The sequence below is a fragment of the Poecile atricapillus genome, chromosome 1 (assembly GCF_030490865.1).
Source record: "Poecile atricapillus isolate bPoeAtr1 chromosome 1, bPoeAtr1.hap1, whole genome shotgun sequence".
NCBI classification, from domain to species: Eukaryota; Metazoa; Chordata; class Aves; order Passeriformes; family Paridae; genus Poecile; species Poecile atricapillus.
Window position 1 is genome coordinate 100,008,446 of NC_081249.1, and position 20,719 is coordinate 100,029,164.

General features: G+C 40.6%; 1 protein-coding gene across 1 annotated transcript; it reads right to left on the bottom strand.

Moving 5' to 3' along the window:
• Positions 1-1,641: 1,641 nt before the first annotated feature.
• On the bottom strand, positions 1,642-20,247 carry C1H21orf91 (chromosome 1 C21orf91 homolog). Its single transcript, XM_058860547.1, has 5 exons — positions 20,090-20,247; positions 19,564-19,693; positions 6,495-7,010; positions 3,104-3,166; positions 1,642-2,671 (listed from the first exon to the last, which is right to left on the bottom strand). Exons 2-5 carry the CDS (start codon positions 19,685-19,687, stop codon positions 2,511-2,513), a joined length of 864 nt encoding a protein of 287 aa, XP_058716530.1. The 5' UTR covers positions 19,688-19,693; positions 20,090-20,247; the 3' UTR covers positions 1,642-2,510.
• Positions 20,248-20,719: the final 472 nt, after the last annotated feature.

A 20,719-nucleotide genomic window follows, 5' to 3' on the forward strand; every position in this document is an offset into this window, starting at 1 on the left:
CAAATTGCTTCTCTCCACCCTGAACATTTTGAAACAAGTGATCTCCAGCCTGATACTTGCCAGACACCTGGGGTTTTTTGCCCATCTTGTGCTGTTTGACCAAAAACGAGGTGGAATTAAGAGCTGTGACATCCTTATGTCTTGGTCTCCAGGTGATAATACTGTTCAAGAAGTCTGAGGAAAGAAAAAATCCAAACCTAACAAATAGGCCAAATTCTCTGATTTTAAGTTGTTCTCTAGAAACTAACACAGAATCACAAAATCAGGTTGGAAGGCACCACAGTGGGTCATCTGGTCCAACCTCCCTGCTCAGGCAGGATCATCCTAGAGCACACAGCACAGGATTGTGTCCAGATGGTTCTGGAAGATCTCCAGTGAGGGGGATTCCACACCCTTTCTGAGCAATCTGTTCTAGTGCTCAGTTACTGCACAGGAAAGAAGTTCTTCCTCACGTTCAGATGGAATTTCCTGTGCATCTCTTTCTGCCTGTGGCCTCTTGTCCCATTGCTGGGCCCCACTGAGCAGAGCCTGGTCCTTCCTCTGATCCCTCCCTGCAGGCACTGACAGACATTGATGAGGTCCCCTCTCAGTCATCTCCTCTTGAGGCTGAACAGCCCCAGCTCCCTCAGCCTTTCCTCATAAGAGATGCTCCAGTCCCTTCATCATCTCTGTAAGCTCCACTGGAGCTGCTCCAGGAGCTCCACGTCCCTCCTGTCCTGAGGAGCCCAGCACTGGACACAGCACTCCCAGAGGTGCCTCATCAGGGCTGAGTAAAGGAGCAGGATCACCTCCTTTGACTTGCTGGCAATGCTATTCCCAGTGCTTCCCAGGATCCCATTGGCCTCCTTGGCCCACAGGGTACTGCTGGCTCAGGGACAGTTTGTTCTCCACCAGGACCCTCAGGTCCTTCTCAGAGATCCTTTTCTTACCTGACCCTTACCTTGGTACTGAATCAACAAGGTTTAGCAACAGACTTGCACGTGGAGATTAATCCATCTTATGACAATTAAAACTGGGGATTTTCTAATGCCTACTTACTCATAGGCCCACTTACATACACAAAGAATGATGCTACTGACTTTTTCCCCTCATGAACCACAAAATACTCAGAGAAGCTCAAGTCCCTACTCATGCATTTGTCGAGACTTTGGATTAGCTGGTGGATATGGAATAAACAATAAAAAAATAATAAAACCACAAATAATACCAAGTTATCACTACACGTAGACCAATCAATAAAGCTACTCTGAAGTTTGGCTTATTTCTCAGCTTGAGTTTAAAATCAAATTTAAACCTTTCTTCATGTTCGTCTTGCTTCAGCTCAGCTATAGAAGTTACTCCGTTTTCACTTAAAGAACTAAAAGCGCAAACTTTCATCTTTTTTTTGTGTATGTGTCTGTATCTTCCACTCATCCTATCCTCCCCCAGATTTTTCAGTGCAACTCAGCAACTTTCAGCTACTCAAATGCAGCCCTGCAGTATTTTTGGCAGAGACTAAGATTTCCTGTCATGGTAGACTGACATAAGTTTAAAAAATGCAAAAGTTGTTCTGATTTATAATGTATCATTACTGCTTGCATTTCAGAAGTAAAAGGCTTTGTCAGTGTGATCCAGCTTTATAAAGAAATCATAACAAGGCAGTGTAATATTACAAATTTATTGAGTTTCGTCAAAGTAATTTTTCAGCATTGAAAATTTCACACATATAAAACAACTTCAACTTCTATGCATTAAAACCGAAGTATGGATCATTTTTTTTAGTTTAAAGCAAGTGCTGTGCTTTTTTTAAACATCTCATGAACCAAATTCTTCAGTTATAAAGCTGATAAAAATAAGTGATACACCACTAGAGTTTGTTCTTCAAAATGTGAAATTCATCTCTTTGGGAAACAATATTTTTAAAATTGTATCATGAAAGATACAGACCTGAAAAAAGACAAACAATCATACACAAGGCATAAATGTTACATAGAGTAATTCAGACATTTTATAAAGAGATCTGGAAAAGTACCTAAAATAGTGATATTTATTTAGTATAAAATTTCAATAATAAAATATTGCTCATAATAAATAAGAAAACATGAGTTTCGTTAATACTGTCCTCCCCTTAAAGCTCTCTTGGATGTAAAAGGATCAGACCTGATCAAAAGTTAAATTTTTATTTTGTCCTCTGTATGAAGGAGGCAGGTCTACAGGCTTCAGGTCATTCTTTGCTAGAAACAATTTTATTATAAACAAAACACAGAATTAATTTCAAGGCTCATGCACACTTATGGGGAAAAAATAATAACCCTCAAATGTGAATAAACATTATTACAGTAGATTTTAATACCCAAAATATTTGCCCTTTTTGTTAAACCCAAAATGGAATAAGACTTCCCATGGATTATGAATACACAGAGAAAGCTGCCCGAGTTTTCTCAAAAGCTACTAAACGTGAGTGCAGCTGTACTTAATGGTTATCAACTCTGTTAGGGCCAGTTTTCCAGGGGGGATGGAAGTTTCTCCCTTTATATGGGGACATTGGATTTCATCCCTGCTCTTCCCATCTGCAGACAGGGCAGTTTGGAGCAGTTCTTCAGCAGCTGCTCGATGGCGATGTGGCGCACGTTGAGCTCGGAGGCCAGCGAGTCCTTCTCCTGGACCTGCTGTGTCAGCTCCTCAAACACATCTGCAACAACAGCACTGGGTCAATGCACTTGGTCCCTGTACTGTGAGAAAAGCTTTTCCTGGTTCCATCACAGCTTTGTATGCATTGCAAACTGAACAGCATCACCTCGTTTCTAGTTACAGACAACCTGAGCCAAGGTGGATCAGTTTGACTGACTTTGGCCTGTATCAGCAGTACTGTGGCACTAGAACTAATGGTTCGAGTCAAATTCTTAAAGAGAATACCAGGCCTATTTGCAGCACCAAAGCAGATTATATAACAAAAGCACCTAGAAATCTCTCTACATCACACATTTCCATGCAAAAGAAGAGACTTCAGTTAAAAACTTAACTGACAAAAAGGCAATCAAAATTTATTTTTCAAAACCAGATTTTTTTTTTTTATGACAAAGCACCACAAACCCAAAACAAAAGAGTATTGAAAAATTCTCACCCTGGATTTGCTTGAGCAGTTTTTCATTAAGTTGCTTTAACTCTTCTAGAGTCATTGTAGTCACTGCAACAATAAAATCTGTTATTACTAATACCAAAGTCACATAAGCATCCCTAAGCAGATTCCTATTTTCTCAAGATTTCTCCTAATTGCATCCTAATAATCAACAGATTCATGGCAGTAAGTCAGAGGCAACAGTATTTATCAATCATTTGAGGAAAGTTTGAAAATTCTCTTTTTACTGTTGACACAAACAAGGATTTACTCCATTAGAAAACCCTCTCTTCAAAACAGTGGAAAATTAAGTCCCCAAAACAGCATCAGAATCCAGAATCAGAACTGCTTGGCACATTTAAATACTATACCTCCTCTGACCGCAAAACAAGATTTTCCCATTGTAATCCATGAAAGCACATCTGTTTATCTGTGGGCAATTAAAAGGGGACAATTCTGAGGTAAGTCCTGCTATGTTTCCCAGTGTACAAGAAGCAGCTTTCTGGCAGAATTTTCAGCATGTGGCACCCTGTTTTGGTTATCAACGTTTGTGCTTTAAGCATAAAGAAATAACTTACAGAGTTTCCACTGAGTACCTCAGTGACAAATGATGGACAATCCTGGCTTGATACGAAGACCAGAATATAAAAATAGGTTTCCTTCTGTGCTCCTGGGTGAGAACTACAAGATCCTCTGTATCATTGAAAAGTCCTTCTGTATCTCAGGCTGTGTGCATTGATCATCCTCACAGAAAACACACATTAAGCCTCAGAGGAGAGAACTGTGAAAGTATTCTTCACTGCCCTTGATCAACAGCAGGGAAGCACTGGCTTGGTTCCTAGGATTCCCTCAACCCTGCATGGACACACATGGTGCCATGCTGGCTGCTGAGATGCCCTTGTCACCACGGTGTAAAGTGACGATCTGAACGTCACGGGAGGGTACTGGGCACTGGCACAAGCTTTAAGACCTTGCAATTCTATAATACTGTCTATAAACTTCAGCAAAGCTGTTTCTGCTGCAGCTTAGCAAAACTCTCATTGAATACTTGAGAAAAAAAATGACACTGCAGCTTTTTTTTCCAGAGATTTATCTGTGCAAAAGGTTCCTACATGGCAAATTTAAATTCTGAAGTTCTGAAAAAGATGGGTTTTAGCTACCCACTGGATTATTTGATTATCCTAAGCTTTCCCTTTCAAACTTTCTCACAGCTGGCAGTTTTGGGCTGTTAAATTGCTGACAGTATTGCCAAACCAAAGAAGCTGGCAGTAGCTAAGACTCGGTACTCAAGACATAATCCTAGTTAAGAATAGAACAGAGTCACCTTTCTCCTCCATCAGTCAGGTAAAATGTGCTCCCTCCCACCTTCAGCTATCAATAAACCTGAAAAGTCCCTTCTCACACCATACCATCCTTTAAGCACCATGAAAATGCTGACCAAATTTAATATAGCAATTAACAGCTAAAAATGTCAATGTTTTTTCTCCCTTTTATACCCAGTGGTAGGGTGTTATTTCCCCATTCTTCAGTATTTTCATTAACATTTTGTCATCTGGCAGACAGGCTGGTTCACATGTCCCATGTGTCGTGGGACATGACTTTTTCATGGCACATTATTCTGATACAGAAGGGAAAGGGAGAAAGAACAGAGTACTTAATTTAAATGGTAAAATATTATTCTATCCAGAGCTGAGGTGAAGTCTGAAGAAATACTGCCCAAGCTATTTACAGTTCCATTAATACTGGTTTTCAGTAGACAGCTATGTTAAGAGTAAAAGTATTGCAGTAAGAAGGCACCTAATTCTGGCAGTCTAAGTTTTCATCTGAAACACAAACCTTATATAATCATTGAGCCTCCGAATGAATATCTTTTAAAGATAAATACTGACAAATACAAGCAAAAATACCTCAAAGCTGTGTTATGTAGTCATAACAAGAAAAAACCTGTTACTGTGCTCAATGCAGCTTTATGTTCCCATCCCAAAATCAAAGATTGGAGATAAATGCCAAGTCACTAACTTCAATTAGACAACCCCATAAACCAGGTCAAGCTTCCATAATTCCTCTGTTATATGCTGTCCTGATTTATGTAATCCCAATTTATGACTCCAGCTGACAGGTGGTCAAACAGCCCAGTGTATCTGTTTTGATTTATGGCTTTAAGGCTACTAATTCACTACAAATGCAACATGACACATCATGCAGCAGGTTAAGTAAAATCCTTTCATAAAAAATGAGAAATGACTCAGCTTTGCAAGGACAGAAATGTCAGTTTGTTAAAAAAAAAAGGGAGACTAAAGAAGCCAATTCCAACTTCTTACAGTACCTCTTTCTCTGACTCTTCTGACATTCTGATTCCATTACTACCTTGTTTTTCAACACCTGTTTTTCCCTGGAATATTTTATCAGTGCTTTTGTTTTGTTTCTCAGGTCCTTTGAAGTTCAGAAACTCTCTCCAATTACTTTCCTCATCTACAAAAGTAAGAGTGGACATACACCAATTCAGGACCAAGTACTGACTAAAAAGCAGGATGGTAACAGCACATACCTCTAGGAATCTATTCCTAACACATTTCATGAAGCCTGATTCCAGAGACACTAGAATATCTTAGATTTTTCTAAAGATTTCTTCTAGTGATCTTCTTAAACAACAGGAAAACTAATTTTCTGTTATTTTCACTATCACTACAGTCATCAAAAGATAGGTCAGGTCTTCTGCTACAGTCTTTAAGAGGACATGGTGGCAGAAGGGCCTTTCCATTTTCTTAAGCTCAACACAATGGAAAACCAAATCCAGTAAAATGCACAAGGACAGTCTGCTACTAAGATTATTTCACAAGTTTGCTCTGCTATATAACCTCTAATTTCCCCTGTTGCTTAGGGCTGGTCCCTGTGAAATCTAACTCAGGGCAAGGTCAGTAAGAGAGAGATTTGCAGGAGCTGAGTAACCTCCACCTCCACAGGCAGCACTATGCAACTCCCAGGAATGACATAATGAAATGACTTTTTTTGCATAAATTAGACATGTCCTGTATCACACTGGGCTACACCTAAGAGTAAAATAAAAACCAAAACAAACCAAACAACAACAGCAAACAAACAAAAACCAAAACCCCCCACAAAACAAAACAACAAAAAACCAAAGCAAAACAAAACCCCCAAACCACCCCAAAACCCACAAACCAAATAAAAAAACCAAAAAAACCCCAAAAACAAAACCCCAGCCACACCACCCTATTTGCTCAGCCAGGTGGAGGTAGCTTTTTCTCCCCCCACAGATTTTACATGCTGGATTTCAGGATAAGAACTAATGCCCCGTGGAGACATGAAGTGGTCAGTATCTATTTGAAAGAATGCCCTTGCTTGTTAGGCTGTGTATAAATGGACATATACTCACAATCCTCCCTGCTGTGTTGAGGATGTCTCCTATGAACACTGGCAGGTGAATCAGCTTCAGCTTTTTCATCTTTCTGGACTTGGCTGTGGTTGGACCACAAAACGCTGCTGCAGCAGAAGGTAGCACCGAGTCTGAAATCAGTGGATTCTCTTGGTTCCAGCAGAGTCTGTGAGCAGCTCGAGATGCCTTCAGACTTCCCATCTATCCATTTTGCAGAGTATCTAGGTACTGGGGAGTCAAACTGTGGGAGTAATTTTCTATCAGTCTGATGTCTGAAGCTAAAAAGCTGGTGTTGGGATGGTTTTGAGCTTTCAGAATCAGAGTCTAAATCCTTGTTTTGTGCGTATTGTATGATCCAGTTAATTTTTTTGCTCAAGATATTTTTTACTCCTGCATAAGGACTTTTAGAGAGCTTTGATCGTGGACAGTCCTGATTTGCTATTAAGTGGAATTTTTCAAAGCAGTCTCTATGCCCCCTTAAAGATCTTGTATGTAGAAGATCTGACTTTGGTACTCCTGTAAAAACACAAAAGAAAGAAGTTCACTTACTGCTAATTTTTTAAAATCTTTACTCACAAGCAACCAAGAAAACAAAAACTTTAGTGATGCTTTCCTACTAACAGTCTTGACACTGAAGCAAACAAGGGCACCTCACAGTCCAAAATTTGTGAAGTTTCCCTTAGGCTTGAGTCCTTGTCACGCAAAGTGTTTTGTACACAATAATTTCTAGAGCAGGACTTCATGCGTGCCTCTTGCACGGTGACAGAGATGAAGCAAACTGACAACTCCACACATGCTGCATCACCCCTACACGAAAGTGTATAAGCTGCAGAAGTAAAATAAACTCAACTGTGTATCAGCAAGCGCTATAGAACGATCCTAAAGAGCATTCTGACAGCACTCATATAAGCTCGCATCTTCTATGCATAATGTTATGAGCCATCTGCTCAAATACTGCAGGGTGCAGGCCTGTCTCATACAAGTGCTCAAATGTAACTCAAATTTCAAAATATTTGCAAATTTTGCACTGGTACAAGCCTGCAGCCCACCTAGGAAAACAAGCTGTAATACTGTCAATGCTTGCCAATGTTAAACTGTCCTGAAATTCATTTGAGGTGTGCTGATTTTGGCTGGGATAGAGTTAATTCTGATCACAATAGTGCAATATGGGGCTGTGTTTTGGATTTGCACTGCAATGTTTTCATTATCACTGAGCAGGGCTTACACACAGTCACGGCCCTTTCTGCCTCTCTTACCACCCCAACAGCAAGTGGGCTGGGGCATGCAAGGAGCTGGGAAGGAACACAGCTGGAACAGCTGATCCCAGCTGACTTAAGGGATAACCCACACCATATGGCATCATGCTCAGTGTATAAAGCTGGGGAAAGAAGGTGGAAGGGAGGAATGTTTGGAGTGATGGAGTTTGTCATCCCAAGTCAGTGTTATGCATGACAGAGCCCTGCTCTCCTGGGGATGGCTGAACACCTGCCCAACCATGGGAAGCAGTGAATTAATTCCTTATTTTGCTTTGCTTTTGTATGGGCAGCTTCTGCTCTCCCTTTGAAACTGTCTTTGTCTCAACATACAAGCTGAAATTCTCTCCCCATCCCACGGGGGTTAAACCATGACATCACACAAGATGGATGTTTATTTTCCTCTTTGCTCATCCTCCCTCAAAGACTGTTGAAATAGCTACAGCAGGTAACTTAAACCTCTAAGTAACTGCTAGTGATTGACAGGTTAAAAAGGAACACAATCTGTGAAGATCTGCAGTTGGTGAGTGAACACAGATGGTATGAGAAATGACTATTCCAGAAAGTTAATAGTGCCCTAGTACAAAATTACTTTCTGCAACTTCAGTGGATATTTCTTTTTCTTCAGACTCATGTACACAGTAGATTCAGAATCCAAGTCCAGAGTAATGAACAGTTTGTCATTTATCTCAGTACTTCATATATTACTTGGGAGATTCCCAATACAATGAAAACCAATTCTAACAAGTTTGTCACTGCAAATAACAATAATATACTTGTGAACCAGAGGTTGAAAGTGCTTAATGCTGAAGTATTTAAACCAACAATGTCACTGGATCTCTGAATCTAGTCAGCTTACACCAACCAATGCAGTCATCCTTTTAGCCATTAAAAGTAACTTAAATTGAAGAAAAAACCATGAAATGCAACAGGTAAAAAAATCTGGTAACAGAGACATTTACAGACATTAGAAGAAAGCCATGGTACAGCAAGTCAGTCTTTCAGTTCTATCTGATTTACCCTCTCAAATTCTTGTGGTAAAGTGTAATCTCCCCACCCCAAACCATTAACAAATGATACAATGCATTTTTCAGTTACTGAATGCCACAAAATTCCACACCAGTCTCAAAAGTGAAAAGGTAAAATTTTTAACATGAAGCTGTGAAAACAAATCCGAGCACTTCAATTTGATTATCTCACTTGCTGGTAACTGCTGTTTGAAGTTGGGGAGTTCAAATATCAGGAGCAGACATTGTCAATTGTTGATTTTCCACTCTGGGCAGCACTGAAACTTAAATGCATTATTTTCTGGCTGACTTTCTGAGAGTGCACACAATTTACGGGGCAAAATGTCTAAAAAACTGGAAAACGAAACAAAACAGCAGTGGAATTAATTTTGTTCTTAGCAGCAGGGGAAAAAAGGAAGTAATGAAAACACATAACCCTTCTGTTCATGAGGTAACTATTTGAAGAAACAAAACTCACATAATAACCAGAGGTACCTTTTAAGAAGGAAGTTCTGGAGTAAAGTACACTCTGTGCCCCCTTTCAGTAGGCAGTCAAGATTCTCACTCCAAACTTAAGAATACTTTTCTATCTCTTTCAGCAAACAGATATTCCCCAATTTTTCTTAAACTCTGCATAATCTGCTGCCTACTTGCAGTGCTATTTTACCTCTCTATCTTTACAGAGGCTTAAAAAACCCAACAAACATTTCTACTGAAAACAAGAAAGACAAGTCATTTGTTTTCATGACTTATCAGCACCATTTAAATAGAGCAAGCCTGCTTAACTCAAGTAGCATGATGGAAAACTTAAATCTTTAAGCCATCAAGGGAGAGCAAACACTGTCAAGTGAAATTATAAGGCAAATATATTCACAATACTACAAACCCTAGAAAACCAGAGTGATTTTTTCAATGTTATTTGCTTTACCCAAGTGATTCTTCAACAATCTACTTTTCTGCTGCTCACAGTGCTTTTACTTACAGAAAATAATCAATGGGCTGAAAAACACGCTTTGCACAATTTTCCATATGATAATGCTCAGGAACCCACCTAACAAACACACTTGCACAACAAATGACAGAATAATGACAGTATCAATTAAAAAAAGAAATTCCTTTGAGGCTGCTTCATTATTTCAATGAGAAAAAATGTTGTCCAGTAGGAGTGTGAGACCACACAAAATAGCCAACACAAATTGTTACACAAAAAAAGAACAACTGCAGCATGACTTCATCAAGCCTCAACTAATTATGTCCAAGTCTTAAGCTCAAGGTTATTCAAGTCTTTCCTTCAGATGAATTTATCTTTTAAGAGCTCTGAACATTGCTAACTTCCCCATTCTAGAGGCACGCTGCTCAAAGAGATCTGCTTTATCTGAACTCAGTAATAGAGCTCCTGAAATGAGCAATTATTACAGAAGAAAAAACCCATGCTACTTTAAGAGTTTAAGCTTTGCTATTTATATGCCACCCATTGCCCACAATGTCCCTCTGTCTGAGCACAGGGCAGGTTATTGCAAAACACTTCCAGTATACAAGATCAGAGTTTACATCCTACTCCTTTCTCTTGTTCCACTGCAAAACCCCCAAAGGGGTCCTATCTAAGTAATCTTGGTTAAAAGTAAGGAACTGAAAATGTGCAAATCCAAACTGCTAACAGACCTGCTTCAGCTTTCACATAACTGGGTTGGATTTTTACTGTAACAATCACACACAAAACTAAAGCAACCATCAACCTCTCTGTTGTCCTAAGGTGACAATTAGTCCTTTCCTATGCAGAGGACATCAGCCATAACCTTCTGGAAGAGCTAAGCAGGGACAGCAGCTGCTGTGCCAGCACTAACTAGCGATCACATACCAGAATTACAGCAAGTAAGGGTATGGTTCTTTGGAACAAATCCTTCTGTTGTGGGCAATACTGTCAGCTTTATGAGGCAGAAAAGATGTCCATTTCTTTTCAGGAAGACTTCATACTCCACTCAGACTACTTCATATTTTCTCCTTTCAACTGTAGAAAAAGCTACAATCTGGTGAGCTGGCATGGAGCGAGTGATATATAAAGATGATTCAGTTTTATTGCTTTATTCAACACTATACACCAAGAGATGAATAAAGCATGGGAAGATTTCTGTACAAAACAAGAAGCAATACTGTAATTTTGATAAACAGCTACTGTGAGTTCCAGGGACTTTCACAGGGTTTCAGTTCCATCTCCGTATTTCTGTTTGCCAATATCAACCTTAATCTTTCTTACTTTTTGTCTGGTTCTTCAAGTCTGCAATCATAAAACCATCAACTTCCCCCCTCCCCATTTGCAGGTATGTGTACATTTACCCCTTGTCTTGCTTTCCAAGAACAGGATTGCAGACAATGTCCAAGTATGCCCTAAGCTTCATATTTATTTCTTCAGAGAAGGGAAAACCCCTCAAAAAGCAACAAAAAACCCCCACCCAACAATCACCTAGAGAAGAAAAGTTTAATCTGCAGGGAAAGAAATAAAAAAATCCCACAAAATTCACTAATATCTAGAAGACCATATCTATAAAACTTAAGACAGCACAGATGCAATTAGGAAATAAACTCATGCCACAGATCATTCCTCAAGTGCACATGATTCACAGGCTGATGCCAAACCTCCAGACAAATCATAAAACAATGTAAGTGCTTACAATCCATTATTTGTTTCTGATTCTAGTAACTCATGTGTCCTAGTTGAAATACAAATGTATCACTTCACTCAACAATATCTTTGTATATTGACTTGAAGAACAGGACTTCCTACGTAAGTACCTAATGCTTAGGCAAAAAAAAAAACTCAACCCAAACTCTGACTTTCAATTTATAAGTTATGCAAGGCAGGCAGTCAACATGACTCCTAAGCCACTCCTACAGAGTAATTTTGTAAATGTATGACTAGTAATCAGGCAGTTTAATACACACTTTTGTAACTTCTATTTATTCATAACTGTAAAGTAGCTGAGAGCAGGGAGAATATTTACCAGATAACCAGGTGAGCAATCACATCTCTACTAATTCTACCATATTTTAGGGCATTTGTATTTATTTGTATTTCAAAGTAATTGAGTTTCCATCTAAAGTTTTTTGCTTTCTGGTTTGGTTTTTCTTTTTTGAGGGTAAGAAAACTACAAAGACTTTATTTGTGCCTTTCCAACTGATTCATTGAGAACTATGTATAACTCTTCTTCATTATAAAGACACAGAACTAAACTGAAATGTTTGCTCATGTTTATATAAAGCTGACTAGAATAATTGTCTCATTTGGAGATTATAATAGTAATCAACAAGTCCAATTCAAAAGCAGTGTTCTTGAATACCAAGATTATTCCACATCCTTCACAAATGCTTCCACAGAAAAAAAATAAATCTGTGATCATTAGCCTGCTTATCTTCACCAGTGGGTTTTTTTTTTCATTTGTTTGCTATTCTCTTTAACAAAAACAAACAACCAAACTTCTCATTTGGTCTTTCAGATCCATCAGTTGGAAATAACGTTAAAGAAAGCCTGCATTCCCTTATTAGCATTTCCTAATGTAATGCTGTAAACAAATTGTTTTTTGCAATGGTGAATAGCAGCTGAAGTGGAAAATCTCCCCTGAATAGTTCATCTAAGATGACTTTAGTTCATCATCTAAGATGAACTAAAATTAACAGGAATACTTGTAGACACCTGAATAGTCAGTCAGGTAAGTTTGTACTACACCATTAGTTACTTAAAGCCCCTTTAAAGAATTTACAAGTACTTATGGGTAAGATTTATACCTGACCACCTCTTCTGTCTCCAGTTTGAGCTAGCTGTGGAGATCTGCCTTCACAACCAGTAAAGAAATGCTTCTCAGGCACAATTCACCTCAACTGAAACAGTGAACTCCAGAGAGATTCGTGACAGACACCTCTGCTCTTCTGTAATCCTAGAGTAAGACAAGAGCCCTTGCCTGTGGCTTCCCACTTTCAGAGCCTTGGCCTTCACAGTGTGTTCCTAGATGTTCCAGCTGTTGCTCCCCTTGGCTCAGGAGCCACCTCAGGAGCACTCTGTAAACAGGGATGTTCAGCCAGCTCATGGAACAGCTCCCAGACATCTGCGAGTGTCCACTAGGAACACAAAGATCAGATGAGCTCCAGTGTGGTTTACCTCGTGAGCAGGGCAAAAACCTGCAACAGACAGAAAGGCTTCACAAGACATTAAATGTTCATGTCCATCTATTTTAAGCCACTGCTGCATAGGCTGTTTACCAAGAGGGATGGAAGAAGGGGGTTCCCAGAAAAGCAGATCCCAAGGCATGTTCAAAACGCATGAAACAAAAGCAGCCCATGATAACCTAAGGCAACAAGTTATCCACATGTCTAAATGACAAAAACCTGGTATTCTTCAGCTGTACAATTCTGCCAACATTGAAAAGCAGGATCATTAGAGATGTGTATCTCCAGTACATCTGCCTGACAAGATGTAAAGCCAACTGCTATTTTTAAGGGTTTATATGCAATCTCATTTGAGAGTTAAATCTTATGATTTATTAGATTGCCTACAAGGAAAATGCAAGTGCCATTCATTAACTTCTAAAACCAGACACTTTGTAAAGACTAGATATTATCTTGTTCATAAATTGAAGTTCTGTCCTTGCTTTCATATGATAATGCCAGTACTTTCCATACATCAAGTGTGGACACAAATCACTTCCCACTTAATTTCTATCAGCTCATTTGTATTTTAGCACAAAGATATCAGACAGAACAGAGATTCAGCTGGCCTCTTAAATATATTTTCAAAAATCATGTTACTTATAAACTACTGTACGAAGAAGAGCTTGCTACTGTATTAAACAAAGCAATGCATTCTGATGAAAACTTCACTACAGAAAATATTATTTTATTATTATTACAGAAAATAATATGTCACATACTTTGTAAGAAAAATCACTTAAACAGACCTAGAAGACAGTGAAAGTCATAAGCTGGTATTTCTGTAGTCTGGATCATGACAGGTAACATAAATACTCAATTATCTGGTTTGCATGGACAAACCTCCTAAATTCACACATTAAGGACACAAAAATGTACTTGTTGAACCAGCTCCACAGCTTGACATTACTCAGTGGTACTCATACAGCATTCAGAGTAAGAATAGCATCTCCAATTATGTTCAGACTTGAATTTGTAGTTAAGAGCTTTAGCAGAAACTGCAGCTAATTTCACATGTCCATTCAAGTTTGCAGAAATGAGTCATACCCCTGGCTTGCAAATGCTACCTTGAAACAAGTTCTCATCTGTTTAGTCTAAAGGGCAAGGATTGAAATTTTTAGCTTTTATTGCCAGAATAATCTCTTTTACTCTTTATCATTTCATTAACACTGAAAAAATAAGGATGTGTAATATTCTTAAACAGAATTAAATCAAACAGTGATTTCTATTTTTCTTTCAACTACACCTTACAAAAAATGTATTTCAGTGAGATATTCTTCTGTAGAGTGTGAAAAGGAAAAAACCTTAAATTTGAGTGCTTACGGATTGCAAAAACTAAACCCACCCCGCTTTAATTTTTTTTTTATTTAATGAACACAGAATGAAGATATTATACAAGATTTTCTAGACCTTAACAGGAAAAAAGCTATGTGGTAGGACAGACTTATTTATAACATCCTTGTCTCAGCCTGGAGACTGAGATGCACTCACCTGATGCTGAAATTGCCTCAAAAGCTGAGTCTATCAGCACTTTAAAGGACCATGGAAACCTAAGTACTTCAACATAAATCAGGGGAATGGATGCCCAATACTTACATTGTCTCTTACAATACAGGACCTGGGATTGGAACTGTCATTTGCTATTCAGCTGTTCAACTCTAAACAGAAATGGAAGTGAGCCAGTTTGCTTGTCAGCCAGCATTCTCCAAGATGTTATTGTAGTTAGCAGCACTGGACAAGCAAAAGAGTAAAAAATAATCTCAAACAATCACATTTTCTACTTCCCTTACCGTTTGCCACAATTACAACCCTTGAATGTGAGGAAATGAAGGTTTTTAAATAATTCTTCATTAGGAAATGCCAGCAAAAACCCAGTTAAAGACAGATACAATAGGTAAAGTAATGTAAAGGTAAGTTATAATTATTATAGACTTCCAAGTTTGATGTTCGAACAAAAAACATTCAAGTATTAAGATCTTGAAGCTGGGATTTCCACAGGTGACCAGAGGATCCCAGGACACAGCTGCCATGTGCAATGCCCTCCCACAGGAAGGAACCTGAACACCTGTAAGCAGCACCCTCTGCAGCACAGGCAGGACCCTCTGGCTGCTGCTGTGTGAGGAGTGAGACACGGGATACACGGTCACACAGAGCCACAGACTGGTTTGTGTTGGAAAGGACCTTAAAGATCAGCTCATCCCAACCCCCTGCCACGGGCAGGGACACCTTCCACCAGACCAGGTTACTCAGAGCTCCATCTCACCTCTCCTTAAAACACTTCTAGGGATGGAGCATCCACAGCTTGGAAATGCTACAAGTGGAGTTTCAAAACACCATATTCAGGAAGAGGATTTTGTTTTGTTGATGTATACATCTACAGACAGTTTTTACACGTACACAAGCGTGTTTTTGAGTTTTCATGCATTTCTCCCCACCCTTGAGGTATCACTGCAGATTTGTTGCTAGTACAGTATCTCTGCTGAGTTCAGTTAATAATTCTAATGAAATTAAAAAGAAGAACTTTGTTTCAACTAACCCACAACACGTGATTTCCTGCCTTATGCAAACCAGTCACATATGAATTTAAAATATTTCCTGTTTCAATCCACTGATTACTACTGTGACACCTAATCAGAAAACCAAACAATGCATGATCTCTGATGTTTGCTTCATCTGCACAAGGCAAACAAAAGCCAACATCAAACCACAGCAGATCCTCCTCACCAGGACAGTCTAAACCCCATGCAGAACTTTAAAAACACTGCCCATAATTAGCTCAATTTTTCAAAATGTTTAGTATTTCACACGTAAGTACTTTGCAGATTTTAAGCTTTAAAAAACAATTAATATTCTGTTGTGTTATATCATCTGACTATGAATCTTCAGACTCAAAAGATAGTTTGGCAACCAAAGTATTTACATGTAGCTTAGTCCACTCAGCTTCCCTGAGTGTGAATCCTCAAATTAAGTGAGCCGGATGAGCCAGTGCAACAGGAAAAAAATAGTGCCAAAAAATTCCAAAGACAACACTGTTCCCACCCCTTTGAGACTGAAGACCAGAACTACTAAACTCTCCTGATCATGTTGCTCTTTCCTTGTTCAAGAAACACTGATGACATTTTCCAGGATTAAGTTTAAACCTGCATACTGGCTTTAGTTATTCTGATGTCCACATTCTCTTTTCTTCTCCCCTTGCTACCACTCTTTCAGTCAGCTTCAGAGAAACAGATCCTATAATCCATATGTATCACTCCCGAATAAATTCTGGGACAGACACCACAGCTGATCTCCCAGTTACACTCAAACCAGCAGTTTCTGTGAATTAATAGAACTTAGTAAGAAGCATAATCACAGTTTAGGCTAAGATATCATTTTATTTCACTAAAATACTAAAAACCTACTATTAGAAAAATCATGACGGAGACCTGATATCTGATAAAAAACAGAGGTTTTATGACACAATAACTGACTTCCTCATTCAGAAATTCAACAGTTATTTAATCAAGACAGACCACAGATTAAGCTTTCTGTATAGCAGTATTCCCTATATAGAAGACTATGAGAGAAACTCAGTTTCCCCCCCAGTTATGTAACATTACCAAGATACTGTCCAAACATAATAAAGGTTACAAATAAACACTCCAATGTCAGCAAAGTAAGGGTTGAGCCAGGTCTGACACTAATCTAGTAATGAGTCATTATTAGAGATGAGGATGCTCTCCAAGTCCCCCATTTCTAATTCCTCCTCTTACTGACCCAAGCCAATCAACATCACCATTGAGACTCAGGCAAACCTGTACAGCTGCTGAACTCACAGATGCAAGGGAATGCAAAGATTCACCATAATTAGATTACACTGTTATTAAGTGCAACTAAGAAAATTATATTTCTGTAGTGTTTTGCTCAGACACTTGAGAAAGTCTGTTTCAAGGTGAGTTTCCCAGCACATGGATTTGCCATGTCCAGGTTTAAGCAGTCAGATGCTTCTGGCATGAGGGGAAAAAGAATTGTCCTCATCAGCTTTCTTAAAGCATTACAATAGGACACCCTATTGAAAAAAGAAAACTGGGAAGCCTACTTCCAAAATTTCATACCTAGACTCACAAATCAGAAGTATTTAGGTCAAAAAAGACCTTTAAGATCATTGAGTCCAACTGCAAACCTAAGATTGCCAAGCCCACTGCTTGCCCTTGCACATCCATCTGCAATACTCCTTTCTATCCTGCCCCAGCTCCTGGTGCAGACTGCACGGTCAGGAAAGATGGAAGAGGTGCCATACATTCCAATTAAGTCAGACAGCACTTACCACATGGAAGTTAACAGGGTGCTGCAAACAGTGGGAGTACTCAAGCATCCTGCAAGATGCTGAGCTGTGACTAATAGCCTGCCTGCTCTCCAACAGCAGCTATTTCCTGCTTCTCCGAGGGAGCAGTTCCACATGCACATCAACACCAAAAATGAGCAAGCCTGTCTTAGCTGTTGCATGAGTACCTTTTTAGAGTTGCCTAGTTCACTTCCTGAAATATTTAATATATGTACGGGTTTTAATTTCTGACAGTTTTAAATATGATGCTAAATAAAAAGACAAACTATCAGTGAGATCGACACTCACTTGTAAGTGTGGGATAACACATCTACAAGAGCTGATGCAACTTGCAGCTGATTCTGCTCAACAAGTTTTAATTCATCTAAACTCCATTAAAACATAACCAGGAGGTCAGTATGAAAACATCCAGTTAAATGCTGTGCTTTAGTGAATTACCCAATTCATGCTGTACCCAGGGCTGCCAAAAGACTTATTTTAGATGCATAAAAATCAGTCTTCATCACAAAAAAATACAGAAATGTAGAGATATGTCAAAAGTAGGAAGAGTGTGACCCTATGGTACGGTAAAGAGCTGACTCACGCAGCTAACAAGCCTTATAATGACTTTATATAAAAAGTCGCTGACACAGCCCCTGACACCTTTAAGCCTCCCCTCCCTAGGAGCAGTAACAGTATATCTTTTCAAAGTGGCACACAAAAGACAGACTATCAGCAGTTGAGGTATTTTGATGCTAACATAGTCAAAGACATATATACTTTTATTATGCAAAATAAAAGAATTGCAATTGCCCATGTAACTTCAGGGGAGCTTTTATCACCATTCTATTCCAAGCAGCTTCCTTCTAAAATTAACTGCAAATTTAGAAGATTATGCAAAGCTTTGCACAGATTAAGTATTTCCTACTATCAAGGCTATTTAGAGAAAAAAATCCCAAACCTATTCCACTTGAAATACACAATCACTATGTGAAGTCACAGCCATAACAAGCAGCTTTGACAAATCCACAGCTTATCTCAAACAACAGAGCACGGGAACCATCCAGCAATTTTTTAATGTGTTCTATCACTTTCAACATAAAACTAGCTAAGTAATGTAATGGAAGTACTTAATTCTCATCCTGTCAGTATGCTTTTAAACCCTAGAGAGAGAAACATCCTCTCTCCATATGGAGAAGTCTAAACCTAACATTCTAAAGCAATAAGAAAACTCAAACAGGCTGACAGGTTGTCCTAGGTTAGACAGCTGCTCTTTCAAACAAAACGTGCAAGTACACAGTCATGTCTCTTCTAAACAAAAGCAAAAAACATGGCAATTACTACTGAAGTATCAAAGCATTGTTCAGATTAAAATACACTGCCTCTACTAGCAACGAAAATCTAATGTCTGTTATCAGAAATGAGAGGAATACTCACGTAACACTGTTAAGACCTTCATGTTCAATTGCCTCACAGCAACATAAATTACTCTGGGTAGTCAGATCTAAATATAATTGGCAAAGACCACTTATTGACTATGTAAGTGGAAGAAATTACTTTGTTGCTCCAAAGCCAAGCAATTTGACTTAAAAAAGTGACAAAAATAATCTACTGCTCATTCATGCACGAAGAAAAGCAACAAGATGGGGAAATTCTTTACCAAAACAGGTTTAAAATCTTAAAAATACTATTCTGGAGGCCAAAATGGTTCTGCAAGATTAGTCTTTTAAAAGATGGCTGAAATTCCCACTTTAAAATCTTCAGACTTTAGGAAGCTTTGATAATGAACCCTATCATATTACACATACCAACATTTTATGAAAACAAAAAGAAATGTTGAAATTTCTTTCATAATTTCAAAAAGAAATTATGAAAACAAAAATTCCATTCCTCTGAGCAGATTTAGTGAAAGCAAAGTGATCTGCTTCCAAAAACCCCGAATATTATGCTATAAAATTTGCAATTTAAGCTTGCTTTATACATAGACCCCCTCTAAATTGTTGAGCAAACCCGCTGAATGTAGGCAGAACGTGATTCAGATCCCAAGTTCACCATTGGATCTCTAATGCCAGGAGATGTAATAAACACCAGGGCATTTCAGAGGCTCTGAAAGTGGGGGGGTGTTCACCTTCACATCTGGAGGAGCAGCACCCACCTTTACTGCAAACGAGCCAGAAAACAAACTGGTTTAAAACTTTCTACAGGCAGACGCTTCCAAAGCCGCGACTGGAGGGAAGCTTTCGGAGGAGCCGGCTGCGCCCTCAGCCCGCCGCCGGGCGGGCCAGGACGGCCCCCTCTCCCAGCCTCACCTTCGATGTTCAGCTCGAAACAGACGTGGCAGAAGGACAGCGTCTCCTTCTCGGTGCCCAGCTTGCAGACGCTGCAGATGTTGTCATCGTCCAAGTCGATGCTCACGAACTGCTCCTCGTTCATAGTGCCCTGGGGAGGGGGCCACAAGGGAAGGGAGGGTTACCGCGGGAGCCTCCCGGGCGCTGCTCCGCGCCCGCCGAGGGGGAGGGCAAGGGCGGAACGAGGGCGGGAGAGTCCCGGCAAAGTTTTCCCTTTAGGGAAACCGAGGCCAGGCCGCACAGCGGGGCCGGCACGGACCGACACTTCCCCGTTCCCTCGCCCGAAGGCTGCCCCGTTCCATCCCGCCCTGCTCCCCAGCAATTCCATCACCAGCTCCATCATCGCTGCCCCCGCCATCCATTCCACCCCCCCCTCCGCGCGCCAGCGGCGCGGACACCCCGCCACCGCCCGTACCGCGATATCCCCGGCTCTGCCCTATCCCCCACCGCTAATCCGATCCCGAATCCCGGCCCCGTTCCCGCTCACCGCCGCCCGCCCCGGCCGCGCTCCGCTTTGTCCGCCCGCCCGCGCCGCCGCCGCCGGAGCTCCCGGCGCCGGGCACCGCCCGCCGCTTCCGGCCGCCACCACGGCCCGGCGGCACGGGGGGGAACCGCGGGGTCCGGGCCGCGACCCGCCGCACCCGGGCAACTGGAGTCGCCTCAGAGCTGGGCAGAGTAGCGGAAGAAGCGAGGAGCTCCGGTTTCCCCGGCCCTCCGAGCGCACAGGGCGGCGGAGAGCGGCCAGGCTCCCCCCGCAGCAGTTGGTCTGCGCCGCGCGGGCGGGGTGCGCGCGGGCGGGCGGGCAGGCGGTGTGGCGGCGCTGCTCCTGTCGCGACTGGGGCTGCCCTCAGCGATTGACACCGAAAACCTTTACAGCTGGTGCTGAGCGGGCCTATTCGGGGCGACTGGGTTTGACTAGAGGTGGAGGATAAAAAACCCCTAAGGTACAGTGATGGAATATCGATTCCGTTCAGGAACCGTTATTAAAAGCCGGCCAGGGCTCCGAAGATGAAGCCACAACCGGTCACAGAATCACAGGTTGGAAGGGACCACAGCGGGTCATTGGTCACATCTCCCTGCCCAAGCAGGATCATCCCAGAGCACACGAGACAGGATT

What these genes read in the sequence shown, in the direction of transcription:
- C1H21orf91 (XM_058860547.1), bottom strand. Translation starts at nt 19,687, where the DNA reads ATGAACGAGGAGCAGTTCGTGAGCATCGACTTGGACGATGACAACATC. An exon ending in TCAACACAGCAGGGAGGATT is followed by an intron (nt 3,167 to 6,494) that starts GTGAGTATATGT and finishes TTATTGTTGCAG; the next exon opens with TGACTACAATGACTCTAGAA. An exon ending in ACTGCTCAAGCAAATCCAGG is followed by an intron (nt 2,672 to 3,103) that starts GTGAGAATTTTT and finishes CTGTTGTTGCAG; the next exon opens with ATGTGTTTGAGGAGCTGACA.